This window comes from Carassius auratus, chromosome 4, assembly GCF_003368295.1.
Source record: "Carassius auratus strain Wakin chromosome 4, ASM336829v1, whole genome shotgun sequence".
Lineage (NCBI taxonomy): Eukaryota > Metazoa > Chordata > Actinopteri > Cypriniformes > Cyprinidae > Carassius > Carassius auratus.
Window position 1 is genome coordinate 14,347,865 of NC_039246.1, and position 20,557 is coordinate 14,368,421.

The following is a 20,557-nucleotide window of genomic DNA, read 5'->3' on the forward strand; positions in this document are numbered from 1 at the left end:
AAACTACTTTAGTTCAAAATCTGAAAAAAATGGCTAAAGACAGACATACTCGGGGAGAAAAAAAAAGCACATAAGCAAAATCATTGGTCTTTTGAAACAAAGTGGCATATGTAACATTTAACCACCACTAACTTCACTAAATCACGAGTAATGTAAAATCCAGATGTTAAAATAGCACCAAAGACAAAATCTATTTTGCTAGACCAAAGATCTTTAACTTCATTCAAATCATACACATCATATATCCTTGCATATATCCTTTTACAAGCTTCAAAACGTTTTGCTATGATCAACACTGATGAGTTTGGCAGGGTTTGTCATTTAGATAAAATATGTTGTTGTTTTTTTTAAAACATTGCAAATATAAAGTGGATTAAGAGCTTGAAATTACGATTTTTTGTGATAATTTAGTGTCAAAATCTGATTTCAGGCAACCAATAAAAGCAGAATAATTGCAATTTATCCACGTCTCCTTTTAATGTGTCTGCACCACACATATTCCTACATATGGGCCTGTATTTGGTTTTTAGAAAGGAAATAGTATTCTAGGTCTAACAGGACTAGATCCTTGAAACTGATGAAACTGAAAAGCTTGGGGCCGTGAGAAACCTTATCTACACTGCCAAATACAAGGTTATAGGACAGTGGTCACTTCCCATGGCTGTGTTTCGGATCTTGCTGTCACACAGACCTGGAAGCAAGGCTGATGACAGCAAAAAGTAGTCCAAACGCCACCCAACGTTTTTGGCTCGAGCGTTCATCATGTAGGTCCAGAAGGTGTAGGCATTGGCTTGTTCTGGATACAGCTCCCGAAAACTGTCAGTAAAACCAGCCTCCAGAAGTTTGGTGAAGCCCTCACGCTCCTCAGGGGTGAAGCCTGCGTTCTTGCGGTTACCCTTGGGGTTTTTGAGATCAATCTCTTGGTGGGCCACATTCAGATCTCCACACAGCACCAGGGGCTTGCGCTGGTCCAAGACACTCAGGTAGGCCCGGAAATCCACATCCCAGGTCTTACGGTAGTCGAGTCGCACCAAACCACGACTGGCATTAGGCACATACGCTGTGACCAGGAAGAAAGATGGAAACTCAGCAGTGATCACCCGACCTTCTTTACCATGTTCCTCTTTACCTATATTGAAGCAGAATGAGATTTAAAAGCGTACAACAAATTCAAGATTTGGATTTTGGAAACAATTATACACATGACAACTATTGTCCTGTAAAATAAAAATAAAATTAACAACAATAATAACAACTGAAACAATAAAAAAAAATTCTCCCCATTCAATATGACTATATTACAAGATAAGCGGCAAAAGCAGAAGTAATTTAAATAAGAATTAAATCTAAAAATAAATTATTGCAATACTATAATACAGTAAAATATTTTCTTTGGAATATTACATATTACTACTGCTGCTGCTACTAATAAAAATAACATTATTATTAAAATCATAATGAAATCCATAACGAAATACATGACAATTGCAATACTACTATTAAAGTGTAAAATGAAAATATTTAATACTACTAACAACAACATTAATAGTATAATTAAATTATAAAACTTAAATCAATAAAGAAATATGACCTTGCATGACCTGTAAATTATTAATGCATGACCTGTACTATTATTAATAATAGCAATTTTATTATAGTAAGGACAAACATCAAATTAAAATAGGCATATTAATTTCTTTATGTTCAAACACAGTGCTTTTATTTTGTTTGAAAACTGCAGGAGCATGCAGTTCAACTTTGCTGACAAAAGATTTAAAACAATTCTGATTACAAATGAGGAAACATGGTTGTTTGCATTGTGTTTTTAAATGCATATTTTAGATGAAACTATGCAATTCACATGGCTCATATAATACTGAAATCTGTAAAAATATGGGGAAAACAGACACTTACCAATACCATAGGTGACACGGAGCGGTTCAGTCTTGCAGAGCATGGCGACTCCGCTGTAGCCCTCCTTCTCCTCTGATCCAGCCCAGTACTTGTGTGGATACTCAGGCATGTCAGTGATCTCTGATGGCAGGGCTTTCTCAGCACACTTAGTCTCCTGCAGACACAGCACATCTGGATCCTCCTTACGCACCCACTGCAAACAAAGAAATTGAAGAGTCCATAAAGCACACAAATACTAAATAAAGACAGAGACTGACTAGACTACACAAGGAGGATCAACAGTAGATGTTAAACACAGTCAATGTCACATTTGCTGAACTCACATCAAGGCCTTTCTTTTTGACCCACGCACGCAGACCGTCCACATTCCAGGAGGTGATCTTCATGTTAGACGCTCGGCCATCTTTACTGGACGTCTTATCTGGAGGATCTTCATACAGAATTGGGGCCTCTGGCTCCTTCCCCTTTTTCTCTTTCTTTGCAGGTTCTGTAATAGAAAACTACATGTTATCTGATGCACTCTTTGAGGATGCAAACTTTTTTCTTGTATACATTATTAAAACTCTTTACCAGCACCATTGCCAGTCTCCCCCTCGACAGCTTCCTCATTCTTCTTGGCTCTTTTAGGCATGCTTAAAGTTGTTTTAAGACCACACACACGTAAGAAACTGACAGCACACACACGAACACCTACAAGAAAGGACATGCGCAATGGAATGCGTTATGCATCGGTCGCTGCAAACCTCTAATAAAAGACTGTTAAACGTATATAGCTCGCACACGAGTGATTAAATCACTTACATAAAATGCGTGAACTGCATAAACCAAAATGCATGGGCTTGCAGTATGCTGCAGTAACGAATTTATATACATTAGATACGTTTGTAAGATGGCCAAAAGTGCGGCCTTAATGAATGAAACATTAAGAACGAATGTCTCGCGCGCTCTGCGTTTATAATAGACCCATTTATATTGACCGCGTTGAGAATTTAAATTTGCATCTCGTTGTATACAAATAGCTCTTCCTTACCTAACACTTTAATCGTTAGCTGGGTATATAATGAAACCTCAATCTGTGCAGAACTATGAACCACTCCAAGAGGAAGGAGAAGAAGCTTTCTGCAATGTGCACGAGGCGCATGTTTTCCTATCAAGACGTGTCTGAGTTATTGCCTGACTAAAACTAAAGACTAAAACTTTAATTTTATATACATATATTATGCATTTATTATTTGTATATAAAATGATTGGTTAAACGTATATTTAAAATATATTTCTATAAATGTAATAATATGTAAGCACGAATATTACGAGAGCCTACCGTCACTATGACGTCAGCCAATCAGGTATCATGGTCTAAAAACACCCCGATCTGATAACTCCCATTACTTTCCTGCAGCAGAGACTATTCCCATCAATTTCATCCAATATAATAGATATGTAGCATTCCATCAATTTTTCACCAGTGGATCCTGTGCAGTGAATGTGTGCCGCCAGAATGAGAGTCCAAAAAAACTGTTTTGCATTTCAATTTTGGGTAAACTATTCCTTTAATTAAAAAATTTTGCTTTGTGTCACAGATAACCATGCTATTTTCATCATTATGCTAAGATTAAATATAGATCTGAGATTTAAAAAAATTCTTGTTTAGCTGTGATCATTTATTGTCTATTGTGCTTTTAGGTACAGAACAGATGAAGTGGAGGTCACATGGAGGGACTGATGTTTGGATCTGGAATTTCAGTTGCACTAAAATCATGTTGCACTCATTGATCCAATTATTCATCCTCACGCAACATTAAATTTTGCATCTGGGACAGAAGTAGTTTTATAGCTCAGTTAAAGGAGAACTGTTAAATATTTTTGTAAAAACACTGAATAAAAATCACCTATTGACCCAAAGCTTCAAATCATTTGATTATGTATGTGTTGAAATGCTGTATAAAAGCAGTATTAAACTCACATTTAAATTATACGTCACTAAAGGAAGTTCATCCAAAAATGTAAATGTCCCAAAAAAAAAAAAAAACCTCAGGCCATCAATGTAGAAGATGAGCTTGTTTCTTCATGAGAACCGATCTATAGCATTAAATCACTTGCTCACCATTTGATCCGATGCAATGAATGGGTGTCTTCAGAATGAGAGTCCAAACAGCTGATAAAAAAAAAAAAAAAAAAAAACCTTGACGTAAATTTATAGACTGGAGTGGTGTGAATTATTGTGATGTTTTAATCAGCTGTTTGGACTCTTATTCTAACGGCACCCATTCATTGCAGAGGATCCATTGGTGACCAAGTGATGTAATTCAAAATTTCTCCAAATCTTTTCTGATGAAGAAACAAACTCACATTTTTTTTATTTTTGGGTGAATTATTTCTTTCAAAATAGACTGCAAGATCATTCAATACAGCAGAATTTCAGGTGTGTTATGGAAACACTCTGTGACTCTACATAAAAAAAGTGATATGGAAAATTGATAATAGATTGATTACTAAAATACTAAATATCTTATCCATATGTTTATTTCCTATAAATTTATACAAAAACCAAAAGCCCATGAAATATTTTAACAAGTTTATTCATTTTTGTTAGGCAACACTGTTTGATTAAATCTCTGAACATCTTCCAGTGTAAATTATTTGTATGTTTCTATAAAAAAAAAAAAAAAAAAAATTAGGTCATACACAGCAACGGATTCCTATTAGGATTTATGACCGACATTCAATCTGGGTGAAATATATATATATTAAAAAAACAGCATTAAGACCAATAGACATTTGAAGGTGCTGCTGTAACGTGCCAATGGCACCTCTGTAAACTTCATGAGAACAATTTATGCATCAAGAAAGGGATTATCACCGGAGGGAAGACTGATGAAGACATTCAGGATTTGGTTCTAAAAACAAAGTCAGTCTTTAGAGAAAGGGATGACGTGTTCAACTACAGGTCAGAAAGTGCTTGATTTAACCACTTGCACAAAAGTAGGAACAAGGGAGGAATAAAAGGGATTTATTAACTGTAAAACTGCAGTTTTTTTTTTCTTAAAAGAAACAATTCTCCACCATTAAAATGACAGAGGTATGCAGAGGGACTCTGCGCCTGAGGCAGACTCTGTTGTAAGGCAACCGAGAAGTCCAAGACATTATCTTCATAGGGGAACTAGTCCTAAAGTGTCTCAGCAGAAACATTGAGGGGATGAGAACCTGAGTGCAGGGTGTGTTTCGAGTGTGTGTGTGTGTGATTGTGGAGATGTGGTAGTGTGTGCTAGGCAGGTGACTCCAGGGCATTCTTGTACCAAACAACCTTTGCAGGGTCTGAAAAACAAAGGAAACCTGTAAAAATTGTGAAAATTATCTTAAAACATAAAACAAAAAGGTAATTCTGCTTGTTTTATGTATAATAGGGCTACATAATATTGGAAGAAAACTGACATTGCTATGTTAAACTGTAAAGCTGCTTTGACAATTTGTGTTGTTAAAAGCACTATATAAATAAAAGTGACTTTAAATTGCGCTAATTAATTAGTCAAATTTAGTCTAAAATAATTTAGTTCATACAAGAACGTTTAACATATATATATATATATATATATAAACAAACACACTGTTACAAGTTATATCTTTCCTTGAGTTTTCACAGAAAATATTTCGACTGTGTTTGACAAATTCTATAAAATGACTTATCTTATTGAGATAAATAAGAAAAAATAAATAATAATTAAGATGAAATTTTTGATTAAATAAAAAAAAGATTTACTTTGATTTTGTGATCATAATTAAATAAAATAAGAAATGCACTACAACATTGTAACCTTAATAAAAATACAGTATTTAATAATAACTGTAAAATTATAATACCAACATGTATTAATTCCTTCATTTTTGACAGATTGCCAGAAAATTGATCCATACGCTGTCAGGTTTCAGAATGAAACTCAGAAAAACTGTGATTTAACAATTGCCATATAAAGATACGGATTTAATTTTGACATATCATGCGGCCCTAATGGAGATTAAGAAAAACATTCAAACACCAACCTTGTTTTTGTCTCCAAAATATTGCTTTCCATTCTGCAGATCAAAAACAATTAAGAGTAAGTTAAGAAATACACACGAGAAAGCCTTTTGAAACCTAAAAATTAAATGTATCATCTTACCTTGTGTGTGATACTCCAATGCTTCCTCCAGGTGGCGACAGCTAAGCAGCAGCTCCTCTGAACTCTCGGAGCCTCTCGTGACCTGACCAGGCAGAGACTCTGAAGAGACATGGGCTGGTTTTACAGTAACCTCTCCAGCAGCAAGTGGGTGGAGATCTGGAGATTCCTCCTGGGGAACATCTGCCTCCGGCCCATCGCTGATAAAGCTGAGTCCCCACTGGTTCTGCAGCAACACCCCAATACCAGGGGGTTCTTCGGCCGCCCCAACAGAACCTCCCCCTGCCTTCACCTTGGAGGCGTAGCTGATGGCTGGCTGCAGTTTGGCGGGACTGTCCTTCACTGGGAAAGCAGGTGGAGGTTTGAGCAAAGACAGGCTGTTGTCTACCCAACGTTCTTTCTGACCAATTCTGGAGTGTCTCTCGTCCGAACGTGGCCCTGGTCTTGGGCCGTCACGCCGAAAGCTTCTTGATTTATTTGGGACACGACGTTCTCTGTGCGTAAAGGTCTGGGTGTGACCCACCCCATTCAGAGAACCTTCAAGGCTACCTGGTGAGGCTTGACGTTTATCCATCCCAGAGGAACAGCCCCCTCCTCCCCCACCGCAGCTGCCAGAGCCGGGGGAGAGGCGACGGTTTCGGATCTGTGGTTCAGGTTTAGAGGGTGACACTAGGACGGCAGGATCACACAAGGGGTCGGACTCGCACGCTGCATTGCTTGACTCCCAAGTACCTAATAAAAAAATCTGATTCAATTATTCAATGACATAACAAGCAAACTGTTATGAAACATGTTGGATTGTCCCAAACATTGAGTTTGAGTTTCTGCTATTTTCATGGCCAGACCGGTGTATTTTAAAAGAAATTTTAAAAACTTTTATTACGTACAATAGTAATGAAAAACAACTGACAACACACATAATAAATATTAAATACGATTTTTCATTTAGTATCAGATTAAAAATAATTATTCCTGGTGGAACATTTTTAAAAACAATCCATTATATGAACTTCTGAATAAAAACTTTGCAAGTTTCAAGTAGCTTAAAATGTAAAACTTAATTGGAAAAATAAATCTTCCATCGGCTTTCAGCGCAAAAGGCATATTTATCAATACTAAATTGCATTGTTTTTGAGAAAAAACCTAGTGGTTTAAAGGATATTGTCAAAGATTTACAATGACAATTAATTGTTATTTTTGGGCTGCACGGAGTCTTTGTAAATATCATCTAATAATGATTTAGCCTACCCAGCATTATATATATATATATATATATATATATATATATATATATATATATATATATATATATATCCATTTATTTATTTACACACAGAGAAATGGCCCAAGCAAAGCAACGAGGAGTCGAGTAAATGAGCCATAGCAATAAAATGTAACTGGAAATTTCTGGTCGGCACCTCATTCGCATCTGCAGAATCGAAGGCCCAACGGCAGAAAATAAGACAAATCTGTAAAACATTCCCTACTCCTAAACAACATTTATTAATAACACATCTCATTACAGTTCGGTGATTTCAGTAAGTTACCTTCACGCAGTCATTCCACACCAGCCTGGAAACGACACAAAACGTAGATACTGGCACGCATTTATTATTGTCTAAATGAACAAAATTAACGTGTTTGTAAATCTAGGCCATTATTATACAGACAAATTTGAGTCAAAATAGCATTAACGAGCCTTAAAAGAGATTTTGTCGTTAAGAATGCTAATGCTAACAGCAGGCCGCTTGTGTTTGGATGTTTAGCGCCCATAACAACCGCCTTTACATCGGGATACACCGCTCAGCACAATAAACCTGACCCGTTGGATTAAATAAGAGCCCCTGCTTATAATTTCAGATCATTACAAACATAAATGATAACAAAGAAAGATGACAGTGACATCAGAAAGATCGAGAAACAAAAGTTTCGTAAGTGTCATTCCGCCCCACTCAAGCGAAACAACTTCATATTACAAAACACGCTCACTATAAGCCAGCGAAATACAACTTAAAGCTCCCTCTTACCTGTTTTGATATGCATTTCGGTGTGATAAATCAGTTTTTTAAGCAAGGTTTGGACTTTAGTGTGTCTACGTGAATGTGTCGCACAGCAGCGTGTTGCTTAATGCGATCATACGGAAGTGACAGTCACCAGGGAGCAATGCAATAGATGAGGCAATGACAATTTCCGGTGTGCTGCAGGCGCGAAGAAGAGCGGGAACGGCGCATGAACATATTTGAAATTATATTAGGAATTATAACAAGAAAACTGTGATAAACATTCCTATTTTATTTGTAGTTTGTCGTTACATAAGAAACAAAAATATAGGTTTGTACATGTATGTAATCAATTACAGTTTAAACACATAAAATACTATACTTGGGCCTATATGATATGACATATGGTTTAAAGTTACATTTAAAAAAAGTATAACCAACAACTCCAGCAATTTTATGCCCAGAAAAGAATAAAAAAAAAGATCCCATGAAATTAAAATATACTACAGATTGTCAAATCAAATGCAAGTGAGACGTTCCTTGGCGTTTACTAGTTAGCCGATCATGTTTCATGTGATGTACAACTACAGTCAATTGGCCATTAAAGTCCATTTTGTCTTTGAGGAAAAGATGGAGTACAATTTTTTTTTAAGAACAAAACCATCAGTCAATTGCATGCATGTTGTCTCACCTTCAGTGTCCATTCTGTCCACTTTGTCAAAGTGTGCCTTTCATAGACAAATAAAAAGTTGCATATTTCTCGTTTCAAGATTCTGGTCACTTCTTTTTTTGCTGCCTTTCCTGACCTCTTCACATTAATCTCTTCATTACTTCTGAGTTTTGTTGTTTTCCCTCAGCTGATTGATCTTTTGTCTCATGGGGTATATGTTCAAGCTGCTTATCTGTGAGGTTATCTGTGTTTTTCTGTTAGTATTGTATTTGTATCATTTGAGGAGGATTTGCTGATTTGTGGTATTCGGGTTTAAGCTTTAACTGTTGTTATACCGACTGATGAACATTGCCCTTCTCTCTGTGATCAATTTCTGTTCAAACAATCACAAACAATGACAAAAATGTAACAATGACCATAAAGATAAAAACTCAGTTCTATTAGTAAATTCATGTTGATATCATGGCATTAACAATAACAAATTTAATAGTGACGTTACAATATATTTCATATTTCCTTTTCAATACCCTTTTAAATATTAATGGGGAATAGAAAAATGGGTTCTGAATAAACAATACTAAGCAAAACTTCAGAAGTATACGGTTCTGTTGTGTATGAGGGAGTGGCATTTTGGTGATTCACAGGTTTATTACAGTATAAACTTTGGACCCATGAAACAGGTTGACATTACACATTCCAAAACACACCAATGATTCACTCAGTTTTGTCCACTGGAAACATAACAAAAATAATACTCCTATGCATAAAAAAACCTGCATGACCCATCATGGCCTTAAAAGGAACTTCTCAGAATCAAAGTAAGTTATTTTATTTCATTATATTTATTCTGATACCTATCCTTAAAGATAAAAGCTATCATGTTAACTATAATAAATGGTTGTTGTTGCTGACGGAAACAGAGAGAGGTAATAAGGATTTAAGTTTGTTGAAAAATTAAACATTACAGAGTTTGGCAAAAGGTATATTATATAATTTCCTTTTATTTATTTTGATGGATGAATTAAAGTAAACTGGGACACATTTTGTCATTGAGATAACGGGGGGGTCGGGGGGGGGGGGGGGTGGGGGGGGTGGGGGGGGAATCAATTATCCCAAATTAACCTAATGTTCATATAATTAATGGTTCCAGGAGGGAGAATTAAACTTTACTGATTTAGTTAGGCTACATGACCCTTAGGCTACATTTTCTCACACTAAAGTGCCTTGTGTAACTTTTTTAGAAGTGATTCAGAAGTGTGAGTTAGCTGTAGGCCATATTTGCATGTGTAATTTTAGTTTATTTAACTCTGTCTCACAGTCTTGTCCTTTTATTGGATTATTAATCTGCTACTGCTTGAGGTACAGAGCATATGTATTTTGGAAGATGCCATTACGTCTTCTGGTCTGAAATATAAAAAAATTATCAAACTTGTCTTTTAATCAAGGGAATGTGAAGCATCTGTTCGAGTTGCGGATCATCCTTCTTGGAGGTCGAAATTCTGGAAAGAACCTAGTAGGAAATGGTATCTTAAACCAAGAGGAGTTCTTCCTTCATGAAAGGACCACATGCCTGAAAAGAAAGGCGGAGGTACAAGGGAGAAGTGTGATAGTGGTGGATACACCAGGTTGGTGGTGTGATTTCTCAGCACAAGACACACCAGAGCTGGTCAGGAGGGAAATCAGACACAGCGTTTCCTTGTGTCACCCAGGGCCTCACATCTTTCTTCTTGTGGTGAAAACAGACTCTGTGTTCATAGAAAAGAGAAGGAGAGCTGTAGAAGAGCATCTTGAACTCCTTGTTGGGGCAGTTTGGAATCACACTATAGTGCTGTTCACAAAGGGCAAAAATGCAGGAAATAAATCATTTGAGGATCATGTTCAGGCATCAGGTAAACACCTCCAGTGGCTCCTGGAAAAGTGTAGTGGCAGGTTTCATGTTTTCGATACCATGGAAACATGCAATGCCACCCAAGTAATGGAACTAATGGGGAAAATTGATCAAATGTTGGCAGAAAATGAAAGATGCCATTTTGAAATGGATGTGAAGACTTTACAAGAGACAGAGGACAAGAAGAGGGAAGTGGAGCTTAAGGCTCATCAAAGACTGATGAATATACAGAAACAGAGATCTCTGAAGGGTGAGTTTTAAAATAAGGTATTACACTCTTAAAAACAAAACGTTCTTTACTGGCAATTATGGAAAAACCTTTCCATTCCACAATAGGTAACTGTTAGTGAAAAAAATATTCTTAAAGGAAAAAAAATGGTTCCTTTTAAGAAGGGTTCAGCTAAAGGTTTTTTTGGGGACCCAAAAACTGTAAACACTCTCTTTTGGAACCTTTGTTTTCAAAAGTGTAACATTTTATGCATTTTATTGTAAATCTCAATTATTCTTTTTTTCCTCCCCTCAGTGCACTCATCTCACCAGGAAAACATAAGACTCATCTTGCTTGGAGCTAAGGGCTCAGGGAAGAGCTCAACGGGAAACAGCGTTCTAGCCGCAGGAAGTGACCTAAGCTTTACAGTAAACAAGCGGACCACACAATGCATGAAGGAAACATTCACAGTGGCAGGAAGACAGGTAACAGTTGTAGACACACCTGGCTGGTGGATGAACTACTTTACCCAGGATTCTTCAGCTTTTGACAAAGAGGAAATAGTCAAGAGTGTATACTTGTGTCCACCTGGTCCTCACGCTTTCCTTTTGGTGGTACGGGCGGACAGGTCATTCACAGAGACCTACAGGAGAGCCATTGAGGAGCACATAGAGCTCATTAGTAAGGACATTTGGAATCACTCTGTAGTGCTGTTCACCTTTGGGGACTGGCTTAGCGACACAACTATAGAGCAGTACATTGAAAGCGAAGGTAAGGCCCTCCAGTGGCTCGTGGAGAGATGCAGAAACTGCTACCATGTGCTAAATAACAAGAGCCTTGGGAATAATTTCCAGATCACAGAGCTACTGGAGAAGATAGAGGAGATGACAGCAGGAAGCCACTTTGAAACAGATGAGAGTTGTTTTAAAGAGATGAAGAGAAAACAGCAAGTAGAGGAAGACAGTGCAAAGATCCGCCGTGAAAATGTGCTGAGACGAAAACAAAGCTTGAGAGCTTTTAAGAGTAAGTCAAGAACCTCCCAGCATCATCCAGTAAATTATACTGTGATACAAAATTTGATTTTGAATTGCCCCTTATCTCATTTTAAACCTTAAGACTCTCATTCATCTTTGAAACAAAATAATATATATTTTAAAGAAACCTGGGTGGTTTCTGTCCTTTCACTGAAAGTCTATGCAACCAAAGTTTTGAAGATCCAAAAAGATCATAAAGGCTTTGTAAAATGAATACATGTGATAAAATAAAGTCTAAATCAAATTTGTTCACTATAATGTACATATCTTGGACTTATATTAATAGGATTAAATTGCTCAATTCATACGGAGGCCAGTGCCCAACCATGTTCCTGGAGATCTACTTTCCTGCAAAGTTCAGCTCCAACCCTGATCAAACACAGCTTAATCAGCTAATTGAGATCTTCAGGAGCACTTGATAATTACATGCAGGTCTGCTGAAGCAGTGTTGGAACTGAACTCTGCAGGTAGGTACATCTCCAGGAACAGGGACAGAAACAACTCAAGTTTCACAAAAAGTATATTTTGAAGATAAACCAAAATATTGCTAGTTTGGAATGACATGTGGGTGACTAAATGATGACATTGTTCCATGAACAATCTCTATAAGAGTTTTTTCTTTCTCTTTAAAGATAAAGTACAGTTGCCATCAGTTATAAGAGTATTTCTTCTGGGCAGTAGACACTCTGGTAAGACATCTTCTGCAAATTGCATTTTGGGTAATGATGGACAGGAGGCTGACAACCAAAACCTCATGAGAGGTACTGTTATACTCAATGAGACAAAAGTTGAGGTCATGGACACACCAGGCTGGACAACTGAGTGTCCATATATTGCAGAGTTCAGAGGGCAACTTCTCCATGACTGGGTTTCTGGTTCAGACAGAGGGATTGGCATCCTCCTGTTGGTTGTGAATGCCAGTTCATCATTTACACTGAAGAACCTGAAAGCTGCTGAGTACCATCTGTGTACTCTGGGAGGGAAAGCATGGAGCAGCACTGTTGTGTTGTTCACACATGGAGATTGGCTCGGTGATGTCAATGTGGAGCAGTATATTGAAAGTGAAGGAGATGCACTTCAGACATTGGTGGAGAAATGTGGAAATAGATATCTGGTTTTCAACAATAAGATTAAAGACAATGGCACTCAGGTCACAGAATTGATGCAGAAGATAGAGGAGATGATGTTGGAACAAATATTAAATAACGCAAAAAATCTAGGGAATATCCAGCGACCTTTGGTAAATGACAAATTCAAGTTTGGTGGGAAGGTACAGATTGGGGAAATGCAAAAGACTCCTCTTAGAAGCTCTACAAACATTCATCATGGTGAGCTGTTATATTTTCACCATTAGTTATTTTACAATTCATGTCTCAAAATTTGTACTTTATTATCTTTTTCTCAGAATTTTCTCTCATTTCACACTATTTTAACTCACAATTGCAATTTTTTTTATATCTCACAATTTCGACTTTATGACTCACAATTGCAAATCTATATTTCACAATTCTGTCTTTTTTCCCCTCACATATCCAAGTTTATATTTAGCAAATTTGAGTTACACTCAATGTACAATTTATGCTTCTGATGGAAATATAAATTTAATACATTTATAATAGTACAATAAATTGTTTAATAAATGTCTGTACAGTAGAGAGAGTACAGATTTTCTTGTAAATTAAAAAGTAATGCATTATATTAATATTTATTTGGAAGAAAGTAATCTGGTTAAGTAACTTTCCTTACTTGTAATGCATTACCATTAACACTGCTTGATTAGGTGCAAAGGTTTATATTTTTGCTTGATTTTGGTACTGGATGTTGGCATTCATACTGGATGTTTAAAGTGTCTATTACTCTTTTCTTAATAGGTGATACTGACATTCAAGGAGAGCATCAAATGATTGAGATCTCTGAACATTTGCTCCCATCTACATCCAGTTATCCAAAAATTACCACCACAGACTCCATCGTTCCACCAAGTGAAAATCAAGCAGTGTCCTGCAGGAGTTTCCGATTATCAAATAGGACCTCATTACCCAGAAACGTTCATCAAAGACTAGTAGTGGTGCTCAACACCTCTGAATGGTTTCACCCAAATGAACCATGGAGAGGTGTGAGTAGGACAGATGCGCCTGAAACAGGTTCTCTTGCTGCATTCAGTGTTTCTACAACCGAACAGCCAATGAATGTGCAACGATTATTCAGAAACGAATCTCAGGGCGAAAGGTTTTGGGGGCCATCTCTTCCATATTACCACAGGAATACACCTTACACATCTCAAACTGCAAAAGAAAAAGCCTTTATGAGTTTTATCCAATCAGAGGACCTGCAGAACCTAATTGACCAATGGGGTGACAGTAACATTGAGGAGCTGGAGGCATTCATAGATTCTTATTTTGAGATGGTGTGGCAGGAGGCTATAAATGAGCCTAATTGCAGCGGCATGACTCCAATCAACTCTGAAGGTTTAGGCATCACTGAGAACGATCAGGGACATCTGGCGTCAATTGACAGAAAACTGTCAAAGCTTGACATCCTGGAGGGAGTGCAAAGAGACTTGCAGGAGCTGAAGCAAACAATCAAGCACTTAAGTAAAATATTTCAGGAACTGAAGGACAGGACTAAAGAGACACACGACCCCACCCGATCCTCTGAAGTAACTGCGTCAGCAGAAAGTGAGGAAACAGGTCGATCAGATGAAAAGTGAATGCCTTTTCAGTACTGAAATGGCAAAAATAGAAAATGTATTAGTCAAGTTGGGTCACGACTAAAACTTCACCATTTAAAGTGTAACAAGATGGTGCATTTTTCTCTCTGACAGAAAAAGAATGCAAAATAAAATGTAAACAAATACGAGTATATCCTTTCATTCTAAATATTTTTATACATCTGGTATCATACAATTCTCATTCATGATCTGGAATTCTATTGAACAGCAAGCAGACACTGTCATAAGATCTGATGACAGAAAAAAATATATTTTATATCATAAATCTAGAAGAAGACCATAACATTTATATGAAAGGCTGTAAATCTTGTGTTGTACCAGTTAAATTTGGCATTTGATGTAAGGCTTTACTTAACTGACATAATATCACATTAAAGCATTTATTACAAAAGTCACAAAGTTCTGCATTTGACAGACAGTGTGTGATGTCTCATCTGTGGCTACACACTCTGTTTATAATCACTGGGACCACCTCGGTCACCTGAATTAACTCCAGTTTTCCACAAGCAAGATGCCTTTCCTCTGGGCCTTCTGACACATTATGCAGGCACATGGGGGGGGAATCAATTATCCCAAATTAACCTAATGTTCATATAATTAATGGTTCCAGGAGGGAGAATTAAACTTTACTGATTTAGTTAGGCTACATGACCCTTAGGCTACATTTTCTCACACTAAAGTGCCTTGTGTAACTTTTTTAGAAGTGATTCAGAAGTGTGAGTTAGCTGTAGGCCATATTTGCATGTGTAATTTTAGTTTATTTAACTCTGTCTCACAGTCTTGTCCTTTTATTGGATTATTAATCTGCTACTGCTTGAGGTACAGAGCATATGTATTTTGGAAGATGCCATTACGTCTTCTGGTCTGAAATATAAAAAAATTATCAAACTTGTCTTTTAATCAAGGGAATGTGAAGCATCTGTTCGAGTTGCGGATCATCCTTCTTGGAGGTCGAAATTCTGGAAAGAACCTAGTAGGAAATGGTATCTTAAACCAAGAGGAGTTCTTCCTTCATGAAAGGACCACATGCCTGAAAAGAAAGGCGGAGGTACAAGGGAGAAGTGTGATAGTGGTGGATACACCAGGTTGGTGGTGTGACTTCTCAGCACAAGACACACCAGAGCTGGTCAGGAGGGAAATCAGACACAGCGTTTCCTTGTGTCACCCAGGGCCTCACATCTTTCTTCTTGTGGTGAAAACAGACTCTGTGTTCATAGAAAAGAGAAGGAGAGCTGTAGAAGAGCATCTTGAACTCCTTGTTGGGGCAGTTTGGAATCACACTATAGTGCTGTTCACAAAGGGCAAAAATGCAGGAAATAAATCATTTGAGGATCATGTTCAGGCATCAGGTAAACACCTCCAGTGGCTCCTGGAAAAGTGTAGTGGCAGGTTTCATGTTTTCGATACCATGGAAACATGCAATGCCACCCAAGTAATGGAACTAATGGGGAAAATTGATCAAATGTTGGCAGAAAATGAAAGATGCCATTTTGAAATGGATGTGAAGACTTTACAAGAGACAGAGGACAAGAAGAGGGAAGTGGAGCTTAAGGCTCATCAAAGACTGATGAATATACAGAAACAGAGATCTCTGAAGGGTGAGTTTTAAAATAAGGTATTACACTCTTAAAAACAAAACGTTCTTTACTGGCAATTATGGAAAAACCTTTCCATTCCACAATAGGTAACTGTTAGTGAAAAAAATATTCTTAAAGGAAAAAAAATGGTTCCTTTTAAGAAGGGTTCAGCTAAAGGTTTTTTTGGGGACCCAAAAACTGTAAACACTCTCTTTTGGAACCTTTGTTTTCAAAAGTGTAACATTTTATGCATTTTATTGTAAATCTCAATTATTCTTTTTTTCCTCCCCTCAGTGCACTCATCTCACCAGGAAAACATAAGACTCATCTTGCTTGGAGCTAAGGGCTCAGGGAAGAGCTCAACGGGAAACAGCGTTCTAGCCGCAGGAAGTGACCTAAGCTTTACAGTAAACAAGCGGACCACACAATGCATGAAGGAAACATTCACAGTGGCAGGAAGACAGGTAACAGTTGTAGACACACCTGGCTGGTGGATGAACTACTTTACCCAGGATTCTTCAGCTTTTGACAAAGAGGAAATAGTCAAGAGTGTATACTTGTGTCCACCTGGTCCTCACGCTTTCCTTTTGGTGGTACGGGCGGACAGGTCATTCACAGAGACCTACAGGAGAGCCATTGAGGAGCACATAGAGCTCATTAGTAAGGACATTTGGAATCACTCTGTAGTGCTGTTCACCTTTGGGGACTGGCTTAGCAACACAACTATAGAGCAGTACATTGAAAGCGAAGGTAAGGCCCTCCAGTGGCTCGTGGAGAGATGCAGAAACTGCTACCATGTGCTAAATAACAAGAGCCTTGGGAATAATTTCCAGATCACAGAGCTACTGGAGAAGATAGAGGAGATGACAGCAGGAAGCCACTTTGAAACAGATGAGAGTTGTTTTAAAGAGATGAAGAGAAAACAGCAAGTAGAGGAAGACAGTGCAAAGATCCGCCGTGAAAATGTGCTGAGACGAAAACAAAGCTTGAGAGCTTTTAAGAGTAAGTCAAGAACCTCCCAGCATCATCCAGTAAATTATACTGTGATACAAAATTTGATTTTGAATTGCCCCTTATCTCATTTTAAACCTTAAGACTCTCATTCATCTTTGAAACAAAATAATATATATTTTAAAGAAACCTGGGTGGTTTCTGTCCTTTCACTGAAAGTCTATGCAACCAAAGTTTTGAAGATCCAAAAAGATCATAAAGGCTTTGTAAAATGAATACATGTGATAAAATAAAGTCTAAATCAAATTTGTTCACTATAATGTACATATCTTGGACTTATATTAATAGGATTAAATTGCTCAATTCATACGGAGGCCAGTGCCCAACCATGTTCCTGGAGATCTACTTTCCTGCAAAGTTCAGCTCCAACCCTGATCAAACACAGCTTAATCAGCTAATTGAGATCTTCAGGAGCACTTGATAATTACATGCAGGTCTGCTGAAGCAGTGTTGGAACTGAACTCTGCAGGTAGGTACATCTCCAGGAACAGGGACAGAAACAACTCAAGTTTCACAAAAAGTATATTTTGAAGATAAACCAAAATATTGCTAGTTTGGAATGACATGTGGGTGACTAAATGATGACATTGTTCCATGAACAATCTCTATAAGAGTTTTTTCTTTCTCTTTAAAGATAAAGTACAGTTGCCATCAGTTATAAGAGTATTTCTTCTGGGCAGTAGACACTCTGGTAAGACATCTTCTGCAAATTGCATTTTGGGTAATGATGGACAGGAGGCTGACAACCAAAACCTCATGAGAGGTACTGTTATACTCAATGAGACAAAAGTTGAGGTCATGGACACACCAGGCTGGACAACTGAGTGTCCATATATTGCAGAGTTCAGAGGGCAACTTCTCCATGACTGGGTTTCTGGTTCAGACAGAGGGATTGGCATCCTCCTGTTGGTTGTGAATGCCAGTTCATCATTTACACTGAAGAACCTGAAAGCTGCTGAGTACCATCTGTGTACTCTGGGAGGGAAAGCATGGAGCAGCACTGTTGTGTTGTTCACACATGGAGATTGGCTCGGTGATGTCAATGTGGAGCAGTATATTGAAAGTGAAGGAGATGCACTTCAGACATTGGTGGAGAAATGTGGAAATAGATATCTGGTTTTCAACAATAAGATTAAAGACAATGGCACTCAGGTCACAGAATTGATGCAGAAGATAGAGGAGATGATGTTGGAACAAATATTAAATAACGCAAAAAATCTAGGGAATATCCAGCGACCTTTGGTAAATGACAAATTCAAGTTTGGTGGGAAGGTACAGATTGGGGAAATGCAAAAGACTCCTCTTAGAAGCTCTACAAACATTCATCATGGTGAGCTGTTATATTTTCACCATTAGTTATTTTACAATTCATGTCTCAAAATTTGTACTTTATTATCTTTTTCTCAGAATTTTCTCTCATTTCACACTATTTTAACTCACAATTGCAATTTTTTTTTATATCTCACAATTTCGACTTTATGACTCACAATTGCAAATCTATATTTCACAATTCTGTCTTTTTTCCCCTCACATATCCAAGTTTATATTTAGCAAATTTGAGTTACACTCAATGTACAATTTATGCTTCTGATGGAAATATAAATTTAATACATTTATAATAGTACAATAAATTGTTTAATAAATGTCTGTACAGTAGAGAGAGTACAGATTTTCTTGTAAATTAAAAAGTAATGCATTATATTAATATTTATTTGGAAGAAAGTAATCTGGTTAAGTAACTTTCCTTACTTGTAATGCATTACCATTAACACTGCTTGATTAGGTGCAAAGGTTTATATTTTTGCTTGATTTTGGTACTGGATGTTGGCATTCATACTGGATGTTTAAAGTGTCTATTACTCTTTTCTTAATAGGTGATACTGACATTCAAGGAGAGCATCAAATGATTGAGATCTCTGAACATTTGCTCCCATCTACATCCAGTTATCCAAAAATTACCACCACAGACTCCATCGTTCCACCAAGTGAAAATCAAGCAGTGTCCTGCAGGAGTTTCCGATTATCAAATAGGACCTCATTACCCAGAAACGTTCATCAAAGACTAGTAGTGGTGCTCAACACCTCTGAATGGTTTCACCCAAATGAACCATGGAGAGGTGTGAGTAGGACAGATGGGCCTGAAACAGGTTCTCTTGCTGCATTCAGTGTTTCTACAACCGAACAGCCAATGAATGTGCAACGATTATTCAGAAACGAATCTCAGGGCGAAAGGTTTTGGGGGCCATCTCTTCCATATTACCACAGGAATACACCTTACACATCTCAAACTGCAAAAGAAAAAGCCTTTATGAGTTTTATCCAATCAGAGGACCTGCAGAACCTAATTGACCAATGGGGTGACAGTAACATTGAGGAGCTGGAGGCATTCATAGATTCTTATTTTGAGATGGTGTGGCAGGAGGCTATAAATGAGCCTAATTGCAGCGGCATGACTCCAATCAACTCTGAAGGTTTAGGCATCACTGAGAACGATCAGGGACATCTGGCGTCAATTGACAGAAAACTGTCAAAGCTTGACATCCTGGAGGGAGTGCAAAGAGACTTGCAGGAGCTGAAGCAAACAATCAAGCACTTAAGTAAAATATTTCAGGAACTGAAGGACAGGACTAAAGAGACACACGACCCCACCCGATCCTCTGAAGTAACTGCGTCAGCAGAAAGTGAGGAAACAGGTCGATCAGATGAAAAGTGAATGCCTTTTCAGTACTGAAATGGCAAAAATAGAAAATGTATTAGTCAAGTTGGGTCACGACTAAAACTTCACCATTTAAAGTGTAACAAGATGGTGCATTTTTCTCTCTGACAGAAAAAGAATGCAAAATAAAATGTAAACAAATACGAGTATATCCTTTCATTCTAAATATTTTTATACATCTGGTATCATACAATTCTCATTCATGATCTGGAATTCTATTGAACAGCAAGCAGACACTGTCATAAGATCTGATGACAGAAAAAAATATATTTTATATCATAAATCTAGAAGAAGACCATAACATTTATATGAAAGGCTGTAAATCTTGTGTTGTACCAGTTAAATTTGGCATTTGATGTAAGGCTTTACTTAACTGACATAATATCACATTAAAGCATTTATTACAAAAGTCACAAAGTTCTGCATTTGACAGACAGTGTGTGATGTCTCATCTGTGGCTACACACTCTGTTTATAATCACAGGGACCACCTCGGTCACCTGAATTAACTCCAGTTTTCCACAAGCAAGATGCCTTTCCTCTGGGCCTTCTGACACATTATGCAGGCACATGAATGATAGTGCGAGAACAAAATCTGAAAAATCTGAAGAAGTAAAAGCCACTGTTAGAATTTACAAACATTGTTTTGCTAGTA

The 20,557-nt window shown here is 37.4% G+C and overlaps 4 protein-coding genes across 8 annotated transcripts; 2 read left to right on the forward strand and 2 right to left on the reverse strand.

Moving 5' to 3' along the window:
* Window positions 1-8: 8 nt before the first annotated feature.
* LOC113059822 (DNA-(apurinic or apyrimidinic site) lyase-like) lies at window positions 9-3,085 on the reverse strand. Of its 4 annotated transcripts, none has more exons than XM_026228451.1 (6): window positions 2,945-3,076; window positions 2,716-2,763; window positions 2,491-2,604; window positions 2,238-2,401; window positions 1,915-2,107; window positions 9-1,129 (listed from the first exon to the last, which is right to left on the reverse strand). In XM_026228451.1, the coding sequence occupies exons 2-6, from the start codon at window positions 2,747-2,749 to the stop codon at window positions 615-617; spliced, it is 1,020 nt and encodes a 339-aa protein (XP_026084236.1). In that variant the 5' UTR covers window positions 2,750-2,763; window positions 2,945-3,076; the 3' UTR covers window positions 9-614. The 4 variants fall into 4 exon arrangements, with proteins under 4 accessions (XP_026084236.1, XP_026084251.1, XP_026084231.1 ...); XM_026228446.1 differs by having other exon boundaries at window positions 10-1,129; window positions 2,485-2,604; window positions 2,945-3,069; XM_026228466.1 differs by lacking the exon at window positions 2,716-2,763 and having other exon boundaries at window positions 2,945-3,085.
* A 1,387-nt stretch (window positions 3,086-4,472) lies between these two features.
* On the reverse strand, window positions 4,473-8,913 carry LOC113059846 (uncharacterized). Of its 2 annotated transcripts, none has more exons than XM_026228487.1 (4): window positions 8,760-8,913; window positions 6,072-6,800; window positions 5,953-5,985; window positions 4,473-5,229 (listed from the first exon to the last, which is right to left on the reverse strand). In XM_026228487.1, exons 1-4 carry the CDS (start codon window positions 8,770-8,772, stop codon window positions 5,180-5,182), a joined length of 825 nt encoding a protein of 274 aa, XP_026084272.1. In that variant the 5' UTR covers window positions 8,773-8,913; the 3' UTR covers window positions 4,473-5,179. The 2 variants fall into 2 exon arrangements, with proteins under 2 accessions (XP_026084272.1, XP_026084263.1); XM_026228478.1 differs by lacking the exon at window positions 8,760-8,913 and adding an exon at window positions 8,096-8,249 and having other exon boundaries at window positions 4,476-5,229.
* A 538-nt stretch (window positions 8,914-9,451) lies between these two features.
* On the forward strand, window positions 9,452-14,722 carry LOC113059859 (GTPase IMAP family member 8-like). The gene is made up of 5 exons (XM_026228498.1): window positions 9,452-9,556; window positions 10,184-10,876; window positions 11,150-11,857; window positions 12,501-13,196; window positions 13,740-14,722. Exons 1-5 carry the CDS (start codon window positions 9,526-9,528, stop codon window positions 14,576-14,578), a joined length of 2,967 nt encoding a protein of 988 aa, XP_026084283.1. The 5' UTR covers window positions 9,452-9,525; the 3' UTR covers window positions 14,579-14,722.
* A 757-nt stretch (window positions 14,723-15,479) lies between these two features.
* LOC113056676 (GTPase IMAP family member 8) lies at window positions 15,480-20,044 on the forward strand (the record flags this gene model as incomplete). The annotated part of the gene is made up of 4 exons (XM_026223476.1): window positions 15,480-16,197; window positions 16,471-17,178; window positions 17,822-18,517; window positions 19,062-20,044. Coding segments are annotated over 4 exons (2,961 nt in total), but the record flags the coding sequence as incomplete, so codon positions are not given.
* Window positions 20,045-20,557: the final 513 nt, after the last annotated feature.